This window comes from Octodon degus, unplaced genomic scaffold (assembly GCF_000260255.1).
Source record: "Octodon degus isolate 3935 unplaced genomic scaffold, OctDeg1.0 scaffold00255, whole genome shotgun sequence".
Taxonomy (NCBI): domain Eukaryota; kingdom Metazoa; phylum Chordata; class Mammalia; order Rodentia; family Octodontidae; genus Octodon; species Octodon degus.
The window spans coordinates 2,227,143-2,239,372 of record NW_004524831.1 but is presented as its reverse complement, the minus strand read 5'-3'; the positions used below and the strand labels follow the sequence as shown (position 1 = coordinate 2,239,372).

General features: G+C 37.9%; 1 gene segment (V, D, J or C); it reads left to right on the top strand.

The window, feature by feature from the left end:
• Positions 1-8,345: 8,345 nt before the first annotated feature.
• LOC101585569 lies at positions 8,346-8,825 on the top strand. The segment is given in 2 exon segments: positions 8,346-8,391; positions 8,497-8,825. Coding segments are annotated over 2 exon segments (375 nt in total).
• The last annotated feature ends 3,405 nt before the right edge of the window (positions 8,826-12,230 follow it).

The window sequence follows — 12,230 nt, the reverse complement described above, 5'->3', positions numbered from 1 at the left end:
AGCTCAGCCCACCAGGGGGCGGGGCTGGCTGGCATGTGGTGCTGGGGATCGAACCGTGGTCCCTGTGCTTTGCCAAGCTTGCTTTCAAGTAGGTGCTTTAGACCACTGAGCCATCTCTCCAGCCCCAGAAATAATATATTTTAGTATCCATTTACATAAGCAAGACAATAGTCAATAGCATGGTATTGCATAGTTCACAATAGCTGTGTTTGAATCTCACATATGCTCACAAAAAATTGAATTGCAAGATGTGATGGATATGTGAATTTGTTTAAGGCACAACTATTAGCACATTCTTGCAAATTTATCTGTGGCCAGAAAGTGTTTCTAATCTATGAATTGTGATTATCTTCCATTGTCAAGAGAATATGTAAACCAGAATTCTTCTAGAAAGAGAAGTTCCCCATTGAAAGTTGAACTAAGAACAGTTTTTCCCAGTTCACATGTTTATTGTACTATGTCTTGTATTCTGAATAATTATTGTGAGAACAACAATGTGCAATGTATTAATTATTGTAGTTGTGCTACTAACCTGTTTTTAAACTTGCTTCACTGCAATTTTTATCTTTTGTTTTCTTTAAAATAATACAGTCCTATTACCAAGAAAAAAAAAAAAAGCCTGCCGGAAAAGAAAAGTCCAGGTCCAGATGGATTCACAGCTGAATTCTACAAGAAATTTATAGATTATATAATCCTTACACTCCTCAAAGTCTTCAATGAAATTGAAAAGGAAGTAACCCTCCCAAAATCATTCTTCAAGCAAGTATTATACTGATTCCAAAACCAGGGAAAGGTGCAACTAAAAAAGAGAACAACAGACCAATCCCCCTCATGAATATAAATGCCAAAATTCTCAATAAAATCCTAGCAAATAGAATATGGCAAATCATTAAGAAGGTCATACACCACGACCAGGTCGATTCATCCCAGGGGTGAAGGACGGTTCAATATTTGAAAATCTATAAATGTAATACACTATATTAGTAGAGCGAAATTTGAAAACCACATGATCATCTCATTTAATGCAGAAAAGGCTTTTGACAAAGTCCAACACTCATTCATGTTCAAACACCTACAAAAAATTAGAAGACAAGGCATCTACTTCAATTTGATAAAAGCCATATATGACAACCCAGAAGCTAATATAATTCTAAATGGGGAAAAACTGAAATTTTTTACTCTCAGATCTGGTACAAGGCAAAGATGTCCTCTATCAGCCCTACTATTCAATATAGTTTTGGAATCATTAGCTACAGCCATTAGACAAGAGGGAGAAATGAAAGGAATAAGAATAGGTAAGCAAGAGATGAAATTATCATTATTTGCAGATCACATGATACTTTCCTTCGAAGACCCCAAAGATTCCACCAAGAAATTACTAGACTGATACACATATTCAGTAGCATAACAGGATACAAAGTCAATACTCAAACGTCAACAGCATTCCTCTACACAGATAATAAACACATTGAGAGGGAAATTAGAGAAACAATACCTTTTCCAATAGCACCAAGGAAAATGAAATACCTTGGAATTCACTTAACCAAATTAGTCAAAGAACTTTTCATGGAAAATTACAGTACTCTGAAAAAAGAGATTGGAGAGGATTTCAGAAAATGGAAAGATATTCCATGCTCCTGGATAGGAAGAACCAACATCTTGAAGATGGCCATACTCCCAAAATTGTTGGACAGATTTAATGCAATCCCTGTCACACTTCCAAGAACATACCTCACAGACCTAGAGAAATCATTCCTAAAATTTATTTGGAACCAGAAAAGACCGAGAATAGAAAAGGCAATCCTGGCCAACAAAGACAAGGTAGGAAGCATTACAATTCCTGACTTGAAATTATACTACAAAGCTACTATGATAAAATCAACATGGAATTGTTAAGGAAGTAGACCTGAGGATCAGTGGAGTAGATTGGAAGATGTAAATGCCTCTACGAACACACTCAGCTACATAATCTTCAAAAAGGGGACCAAATATGCTTACTGGAAGAAAGATAGCCTCTTTAACAAATGGTGCTGGTAAAACTGGCTCTCTATATGCCAAAAACGGAAACATAACCCAGGTCTATCACCATGCAGTAAGTGAACGTTGAAATGGATTAAAGAGAAAATATTAAAACAAAGAGTAAATCTCCTGGAAAAGAAACTAGGAAGAAATCTTGAAGACATAGGGGAAGGTAAAGAGTTCATGAACAAAAATCTAATTGTACGGTTAACACTTGAAAGAATTCACAAATGGGACCAATTCTTATTCAGAAGTTTTTACACTTCAAAAAAAAAAATACCATCAAAGTGAGGAGACAACTCACAAATTTTGAAAGAATCTTAACTAATAAGCACTCAAAGATCTGCTCTCTAGAATTTATAAAGAAGTAAAACACATTGCGGCATCCAAATTTAAAGACTCAGTATGCAAATAGGCATCCAAGATGACACATACTTCTGAGAGGACGAAATTAAAGAAGCAAATAAATATATGAAAAAATGCTCCACATCACTAGCCATCTGTGAAATGCAAATTAAAACAACACTGAGATACTATTTCACCCCAGCAAGAATGGCTATCATAAACAAATCAACCAACAACAAATGTTGGAGTGGTTGTGGCAAAAGGGCACACTTCTCCACTGCTGGTGGGAATGTAGACTGGTGCAACCATTATGGAAATCAGTGTGGAGACTCCTTAAGAAACTAGGACTAGAGATCCCAATCAAGCCAGCTATCCCACTACTAAAAATTTTCTTGGAGGGACTGAAAATGTCATATCATAGTGATATATTTGTACCTATGTTTATAGTAGTGCAATTTGTGATAGCCAAATATTGGAAACAACCAAGATGCCCATCATCTGAGGAGTGGCTGAAAAATATGTGATTTTTTATACTATGGAGTATTACTCAGCTATAAAGAATGAAAAACTTGAAGCATTGATATTTAATTGGATGTCACTTGAAGATATACTCATAAGTGAAATAAACCAGACCCACAAGTTTAAATATCATATAGTCTTCCTAGTATAAGAAATCAAAAGAAGAAATACAAATAGGTATAACACTACTAAAAGGAAAGCGAAAAATTGAGGACTGGACAACAATAATAGGTGAAGGAGAAAAGCTGGGAATCAGGACAAGGACAAAGCCATACACTTGTATGCACAAGATGGGCAGGCAATGATCCTGAGAAACATCAAGAGGTTTTTGAAACTAGCAGTTAACTGGTGGGATGCTCAACCTGACTGTATACGCTGATACCTGGGAACCAAGCAACTGCACTGAAGATATAAATGTGTAATAGAAGGCTCACACTTGGAATGCCTGTCATTCTGGTCTTCTAAATACATACCTATTGTTATAACATACCAATTATTACCATACTGTCCCACAAGTAAAAGGCTTTTTTTTGTTAGCTTTTTCGTTTTCTTTTTTAAAAATGGGTAATAAGTGCAAAATAGGAAACAAGACAAAGGAAAAAAAAGTCACAGGACTGTCATGCTTCAATGCTGTATATGTTAGATTTCTAAATTTCTGTATAAAAATATGAGCTTATTCCTATGTTTTACATTTTTTATTCGAATTCTTTTTTTCGTGTTTATTTTATTTTATTTTTTTCATAATTCCATTGATAAACAAATATCAGTGAGACAGTTTCAAATCAAATTCGTAGGACAGTTTCAATAATTAACATATTGCATACATTCTTTCTAGTGGTTAATTGCTGTACAAGATGTGGACATGGTATCCTATTTACCAATGAATTAGAACAAATTCCTCCAATAATTAAGAGAATTTAACTATATATCTATCCTAACAACTTTGAATACACAGATACACAATGGACATTCATCTGTATACACTTTTATTGTTAAGTTCCGTTATTTGAACATTATAGGTGTGTAAACTCAGCAAAGTATTCTAAAACAGTCCAGTAGCAAATAAAAGCATTGGGTCTTCCGCTTGACTGGCAAAGTCAGAAATTGCTGACCTGAGTCCCCCGCAGCTCAACACAGCAGCATGGCTTTACTTCTTATATTTCATTTTTATACTTTTCTTCTGGATGGTTAAGACCAAGATAAAGCAGGAACTATGCAACAAGAGTTGTAGCTTTTGGGTCTGAGAAGTTCAGTGAAATCCCTTTAGGATTTATTCTGAGATCCTGTACCTCAGATTGTAGAACCTTTGTCAGTATCATCCATGTGGATGAGTCATGGCCATTGCTTGGCCAATGTGCTCCCTGTGAAAGCCTGAGAGAGTGTCTTCTCCCCATGTGACTCTCCTAGGCAAACTCTATATCATCAATTACTTTCCTCTTTGGCCTCATAATCTCCCTGATCAGAAAATTTGGGACACTACCGAGTTACATGACATTACAGTACAAGTTCTCATAAGTCCTGAGTCTTAATTGACCTTGGAAGACTAGGGCCAAAATGTTGGCTTTCCCTGCAGCCCTCATTTTTCTCTATTTTGGTCTTCAAACTTAGATTGTTAACCATCCAGAAGACAAGCTTATTGTTATTACCATACACTTTAGGCTGTTAAGCTTAACCTCACTATCTGTCTGAATATCAAACATCTTAGGCATAAAATGGAACTGGTATTTTTCATCAAGTATCGATATGTTGAACTTTAAGTCCCTGCAGAATATGATTTTCTTCATATTCTGCAAGGATTTAAATTTCAACACAACAATACTTGATTGAAGATACCTGTTCCATGTTATGCCTAAGATGTTCGATATTTAGACAGTTACTGTAATTCAAACTGCATATGTGGCAGTGTAATAATAAGCTTCTTTTCAGGAGGGTAAACAACATAAGTTTGCAGATCAAAAATTGGAGAAAACTAAGGGATTCAAGGTCAGTGAACATTTTGGCCCTAGCCTTTCAAGGTCAGTGAAGACTGAGGACATAGGAGAACTTGTATTGTAATATCCTGTAACTCATTTCTTCCTCAAATTTTCTGATCAAGGAGACTATGGAGCCACAGAGGAATGTAATCAATGATATATAGTGTGCCTAAGGAGAGTCACATGGAGGGAAAACTTTCTCTCAGGCTTTCACAGAGAGCAAATTGGTCAAGCAATGGCCGTGACCCATCCACATGGCTGACACAGACAAAGGTTGTACAATCTGAGGTACAGGATCTCAGGATAAATCCTGAGGGGATTTCACTGACCTTATCAGACCCAAAAGCTACAACACTTGTTGCATAGATCCTGCTTTACCTTGGTCTTAACCATCCAGTAGAAAAGTATGAACACAAAATACAGGAAGTAAAGCCATGCTGTTATGTTGAGCTGTTGGGGACTCAGGTCAACAATTTATGACATTGCCAGTTAAACAGAAGACACAATGCTATTGTGGGCTACTGGACTCTTTTAGAATATTTTTCTGAGTTTACACACCTATAATATTCAAATAACGGAACTTAATAAAAAAAGTATATACAGATGAATGTCCATTTAGTATCTGTGTATTCCAAATGGTTAGGATAGATATATAGTTACATTCTCTAAATGAAGAGAATGATTTGTTCTAATGGTGTTTCTAAATAGGATCTCAAGTCTCCATCTTGTACAGCAATTAACTACTAAGAAGAATGTATGCAGTGTGTTAATTATTGAAACTGTCCCAGCAATTTGATTTGAAACTGTCTCATTGCTATGTGTTTATCAATAAAGTTATAAAAAAAGAAGTGAAACCATGCTATTATGTTGAACTGTAGGTGACTCAGTTCAACAATTTCTGACTTTGCCAGTGAAGCAGAAGTCCCAATACTATTATGGACTGCTGGAGTCTTTTAGTATATTTTGCTGAGTTCACTCACCTATAATATTCAAGTAATGTAACTGGACAAAAAAGGGCATGCAAATGAATATCCATTTTGTATCTGTGTATTCAGGGTGGTTGGGATAGATATATAGTTACATTATCTTAATGAATAGAGGGATTTCTTCTAATGGTATTTGTGAATACGATGTCATGTCTGCATCTTGTACACCAAATAACCACTGGGAGGAATGTATGCAATATGTTAATTATTGAAACTGTCCTACTGAGTTGGTTTGAGCCTGTCTCATTGCTATTTGTTTCTCAATAAAATTATGAGGAAAAAAGAGCACTGTGGTTCTTACCTTGAGCATTGTTTCCTACATCCAGTGCAGATCCTTCAGCCTGCTTGCCCAGATCTTTCATCCTGCTGGCACATGATTACTAGCTTCCACCACTGACCTCTGGGACTTCCCAGACAGATCCATGAAATGGGACTGAATGAGATATTGCCATAGGCTCTAGGCTCCAGCTGGGCTCATACAAGGCATTGTTATGAGCTGTTGGTCATCAGCTGGACTCACTCTGCATATTACTATGGGATCCAGGCCATCAGTGAGATACTTTTGTCTTTAGTGTGTGGATAAATTACTTTTCTTTTTTGTTCTAAGAATCAAACTCGGAACCTTCAGCTTGCCAGTCACTCACTGTGTTGCTGAGCTACATCCCCATATAGATAGATTTCTTGAACTCTCCTAGTATGTGATGCTTTGGGTGACTATTATAATATTATAAAATGTGTCCTGTTTTGTATCTTTTCCCTTGAAAAGCCCCAAACTATGACACTACACAATTGTGAACATCTGAGAGGCAGGAAAAAGTGTAAGGAGTTTTGAGGCTAAAAATTGCCTCTTCACATAGACGCATGAACATGTGTGTCTAAGAGTGCATTTCACATGCATAGAGACAAATACAGTCAGATAAGTGTCTAATGCCCCTAAATGTATGCCAACAGCATAAAAAGCTCAGCATTCCTGGGGCAGGGGATGGCACAACATTTGGTGACACAGATCAAGTCACAGTCCCTGCACTGGCCTGAGCAGCTGCTTAGTCTGCTGGGCTACCTCACCTGCCCAACAGCATCTCTAAAGACACATCCAGGTACCAATTCACACAACTGCTCTCAGTACCCAGGGAAAACATGACTGTGCAAAACATTTTTTAAGCGACAGAAGTGTGAACCTAGGCACGAAGCTGTGCATAGTGAGGAAGGGACCAGCAGGGGCGCTCAGGATCAAGAATGTCCCTACCTGAGATCACATGAGGTCCCTTAGGACCAGAAGTGAAAACTCTGGACTAGAACTGGTAATCTGCAGAGAACCTGGAGTAGTCTCAGGAGAAGAAGTAGTGAAAGAAGCTAAGAAGTGAGGGATCTCTGTCAGTGTCTGAGTTTCCCTTCAGTTTCAGAAAAATATACACTGGGGAGAAATTACAGTGCATCTTCTTCAGATCACAGATGGAATATCCAGACTCCAGAGATTGAAAGGGATTTTGGTGACAAAATAAATTTCTAGATTTTTTTTTATCTCCTTCCTATGACTGTCTGGCATAGAGCAAGAACAATTTGATAATACTGGAAAGATGACTGTGGATCTTAAAACTGTGGCTGCTTTGGCATGCACAGTTCTCATTTTCATTGTCATGTTAAATTAGCTTGATCATTTTGTCACAAAGAAGATGGACTGTCTGTTGCAGTAACAAATGTTTAGGTCTGGGGATGTGGTCCAGCAACACAGAACCTGCCTGGAAAGTGTAATGCCCTGAGTTCATTTCCTGGTACAAAAAAAAAAGTTATAGCAAGGAGGTTTCATAGACTCTGACAGGACAATTTGTAAATATTTCTTCTTTGCAAAGAAATATTTTGCAAAGGATTCACAATGTCTTCTTTTCTCTTGAGCATGGATATGATTTTCACAATATTTAATATGTTGTATACTTATGTCAAAATGTACCTCAGTTTTTTATAATTTACAATATAATGTATTTCATACTATAATTCATACATGAGTAGTGTAGTTTATAGTACATAACTTCATGCTGAGATAAGAAAAAGAGATACATGATTCTTGAACGTATGTTTGAAAAAATTGTCTTTTCATGTGAACATATTGGAAAGAATAGGTCTGCCAAATATCATGAAACATGAAGTTGCCAAAGTGTGAAGTGTGAAGTTGCCAAATCCATTACTTACATGTATGGAAAAGTATATAAAATAGATGAGGGTAGGTATTCTTCTGTACACAGACACATAGCAAGAAAGAGTGTGTTCTATGTTATTAGGGATGTTCCAAAATGCCTGTCAAAACTCTCTTGTGCCTTGGATGCTTTCCTGTCTGAGGCGTCCACAATGGATCTGTCTATATAGCAGGAGGGCATGCAAATATTGCTTCCCTCTGCTGATGAAAACCAGCCCAGCCCGGATGCCCCTGCAGCTCTGGAGAGGAGCTCAGCCCTGGGTGTCTAGCTATTCCTGCTAGGTGATCGGAGCCGAGCACAGACAGCACATCATGGAGTTGACATTGAAATGCATTTTTCTTTTTGCAATTTTAAAAGGTAAATGATGAAAGACAAGAATGACTGACTGTGTAAGGGGCATGAGTGAGATAAACAATGGACATATGTGACCATTCGCTGAGCAGGATGTCTCTGTGTTTGCAGGTGTCCAGGCTGAGGTGCAGCTGGTGGAGTCTGGAGGAGGCTTGGTGCAGCCTGGGGGGTCCCTGAGACTCTCCTGTGCAGCCTCTGGATTCACTTTCAGTGATTATGCGATGAGCTGGATTCGTCAGGCTCCAGGGAAGGGGCTAGACTGGGTCTCAGCAATTAGCTCTGCTGGTAGTAGCACATACTACGCAGACTCCGTGAAGGGCCGATTCACCATCTGCAGAGACAACAGCAAGAACACGCTGTATCTGCAAATGAACAACCTGAGAACTGAGGACACGGCCCTGTATTACTGTGTAAGTACAGTGAGAGAAACTTCAATGTGAGCCTGTCATAAACCTCCCTTCTGGGGTGCTTAGGACCAGCAGGGGGCGCTTGGGACACAAGATGTTTCTAAACTTGCTAGCATTTTAAGTGGCCCTAAGGCTCTGGGGCAATACAAAGAGCAACTAAGCAAAGAATAAAAAATCCAAACTATGTAAATCGCCGCTAAAACCAAAAATGGTTGATTGATTCACTGGCTAACTTTAAAGCTCTCCAAAAAGCAAGAAATATAGTATAAGAATTTACTTCTATACAACTCACAAATTTTCACTATTGAAACTGTCCATTCTGCAGTTTTTATCCTATACTTTATGAGGCACAAAAATTTCTGAATGTTTTATAACATCATATAAAACTAGATAGGAGCATTTATTAGAAAGTTGCAAGAAGAGCCTTAGCACATATTCTAACATGTCTATCACAGGCAATACTGTGCTTATGATACCTGCATCGCATGAAATTACTAAGATAATAAAGAATACACAAAGAATATCTGTCAGCTGCATGCAACATACAAGTGACATTCCCATTTAAACAGTGACAAATCATAATACTGTCATAAAATGGTCTTATACTAAGAAAAAAAACCAACAAAAGTAGTGATATGGAGAGCTAAGGTATTCAGAGATTTCAAGTCCTGAATTTTTTCAACTGATCCCAAAATTTTTACAACAGTTTTCAAAAGATTTCCTGAGCCAACATTACTGATAAAGGTTTCACATTTAGTATTTCATACATTTCATTTCCCATGAAAGATCCTTGATAAATATTGAAAATGTGCAGGCTTGAGATGACACTGAATAAAATACATTGTCTCTATTTATCACCTCAAGTGTTTTCAGGTCACAAATTTATTCAATCGAACAAACTCCATAAAAATCAAAATGACACAGTGTGTATTGTAAATAATTAAAAATACCGGTAGTATAAGAGAAAGACAAAGAAGTGGCTTATTAAAGCAAGACTAGCTGAGTGGAAAACTGACTATTGCACAGTAAAGCAAATAGAAACGATAGCAGGGTGAGGCAATATAAGACAGAGGTCACTGTGAGCACCACTGATCTTTGTGCTGAGCCTGGCTGACCTTGAGGGTGAGGCTGTGGAGGTGTGAAGAGGAAATGAGTTGATCAGTGGGAAGTTTGTGGCGACCTGAGATTTGCTTTGTCTGACCCTGAGTTAACCACGTTCAGTTCCTCAAGCATTTATGCATGTTTAAACTTCAAATCTGATTGGATTTAATGGGGATTTGGAAGCTTCAATTGTAGTTTAATGTTTCAATATGCACTGGGGCTAGTTTCTAACATTCTTTTGAATTAAAAATAGACAACAAAAACGTGTATGGAGGGAGGGACAGTTTTTAAAGTCATCAGAGAAAGGGTCAGCCAAATAGCTCAGCAGATTAAAGCACCTACAAGCAGGTGCAGGGGCCGGAGGTTCAATCCCTGGGCCTGCTGTGCTGACCCCGCCCCTGGGGTGCGCAGAGAGGGCAATTGAGAGTGGGCATGGTGGCGTGAGCCTGTAATCCCAGCACTTGGAAGGCTGTAAACAGGAGAATCAATATGAGTTCGATCTAATAGAGAGACCATGAACACCATAGAGACCCCTCCCTAAAATACAGAAAAATAAATAAATAAAATAAAGTCATCGGAGAGATGGACTACACCGATGTGTGCTATAGTACAAGTAAGTCATGTTAAATTTTGGTTATGAAAAATGATGTTTTCTACCAGTTGTGGTGGCACATGCAAGTAATCCCAGCAATCTAGAAGCTGGGACAGGAGAATCCTTAAGAGTTCGAGGCCAGCCTGTGCTACAAAGTGAGCCTGAACTGCATAGTGAGACCCTCCCTCAAAAAACACAACAAAATGATGCATACAAATATAATGTTTTCCACAATGAAAATCACAAAGATTTATTGTGTGAAAAATTTTGCAAGGTTTACTATTACCTTTGATTAAGAAAACATCCAAGTGCTCTGGGCAGCCATTATTCTCTGCTTCTCTGCTGCCCCAACCTCTGTGTCCTGCCTGATCCCACTTGTGTGTGGTGTGTAGATTGGTGTGTCCATTTATTACAAGAAAATGGAAACTGAGCAGCCAGAGGAAACCTTCCCCAACACTGAGACCAATGGCAAATTTGATAAAAGTTCTGTAGAAGATATGAAAGAGGAGCAAGCATTTAAAAGATCTAGAAACACCGCTGAGTTGACTGAATTACAAATTCTGTGTCAGAGCAAGAATTCTGGGGCAGTGATTGGAAAAGGAGGCAAGAACATTAAAGCTCTTTGAACAGAGTTTCAGTCCCACACAGCAGTGGCCCAAGCACATGTTGGGTATCAATGCTGATATTGAAACAATGGGAGAAATTCTCACTCTCAACTTCAAGCCAACAATGATTACGTGAAATAAAGAAGGCAACCATATACTGGTTAGGAGAAAAATTCAAGAAGAAGTGGTTACACTCATAAATATTTATGCACCAAACATGGGAGCACCCAACTATATGAAGCAAAGTTTTTTTTTCCTTTTTTCCCATAATTTTATTGATAAACAAATAGCAATGAGACAGTTTCAAATCAAATTGGTAGGACAGTTTCAATAATTAACACATTGCATACTTTCCTCCCAGTGGTTAATTGCTATACAAGATGTGAACATGATATCCTATCTACAAACACCATTAGAACAAATCACTCTATTCATGAAGAGAATGTAACTATATATCTATCCTAACCACTTTCAATACACATATACAAAATGGACATTCATCTGTATCCCCAGTTTTTGTTAAGTTCCATTATTTGAATATTATAGGTGTGTTAACTCAGCAAAATAATCTAAAAGAGTTCAGTAGTCCATAATAGCACTGCGGCTTCTGCTTGACTGGCAATGTCAGAAACTGTTGACCTGAGTCCCCTAAAGCTCAACATAACAGCATGGCTTTACTTCTTATATTTCGTTTTTATACTTTTCTGCTGGGTGGTTAAGACAAAGGTAAAACAGGACCTATGCAACAAGAGTTGTAGCTTTTGGGTCTCATAAGGTCAGTGAAATCCCCTCAGGATTTGTCCTGAGATCCTGTACCTCAGATTGTTTGTCAATGTCAGCCATTTGGATGAGTCAAGGACATTGCTTGGCCAATGTACACACTGTGAAAGCCTGAGAGAATGTTTTCTCACCATGTGCCTCTCCTTAGGCACACTCTACATCATCAATGACTTTCCTCTTTGGCCCCAAAAGCAAAGTTGAATAGACATGAAAAATCTAATATCCAATACCACAATTTTAACAGGAGATCTTAACACTCCCTGATCCCCAAAAGATAGGTCTACCGAACAAAAACTCAGCAAAGAAATAACAGAACTGAATCAGAGATTCAAACAAATGGACTTGGAGGACATATACAGA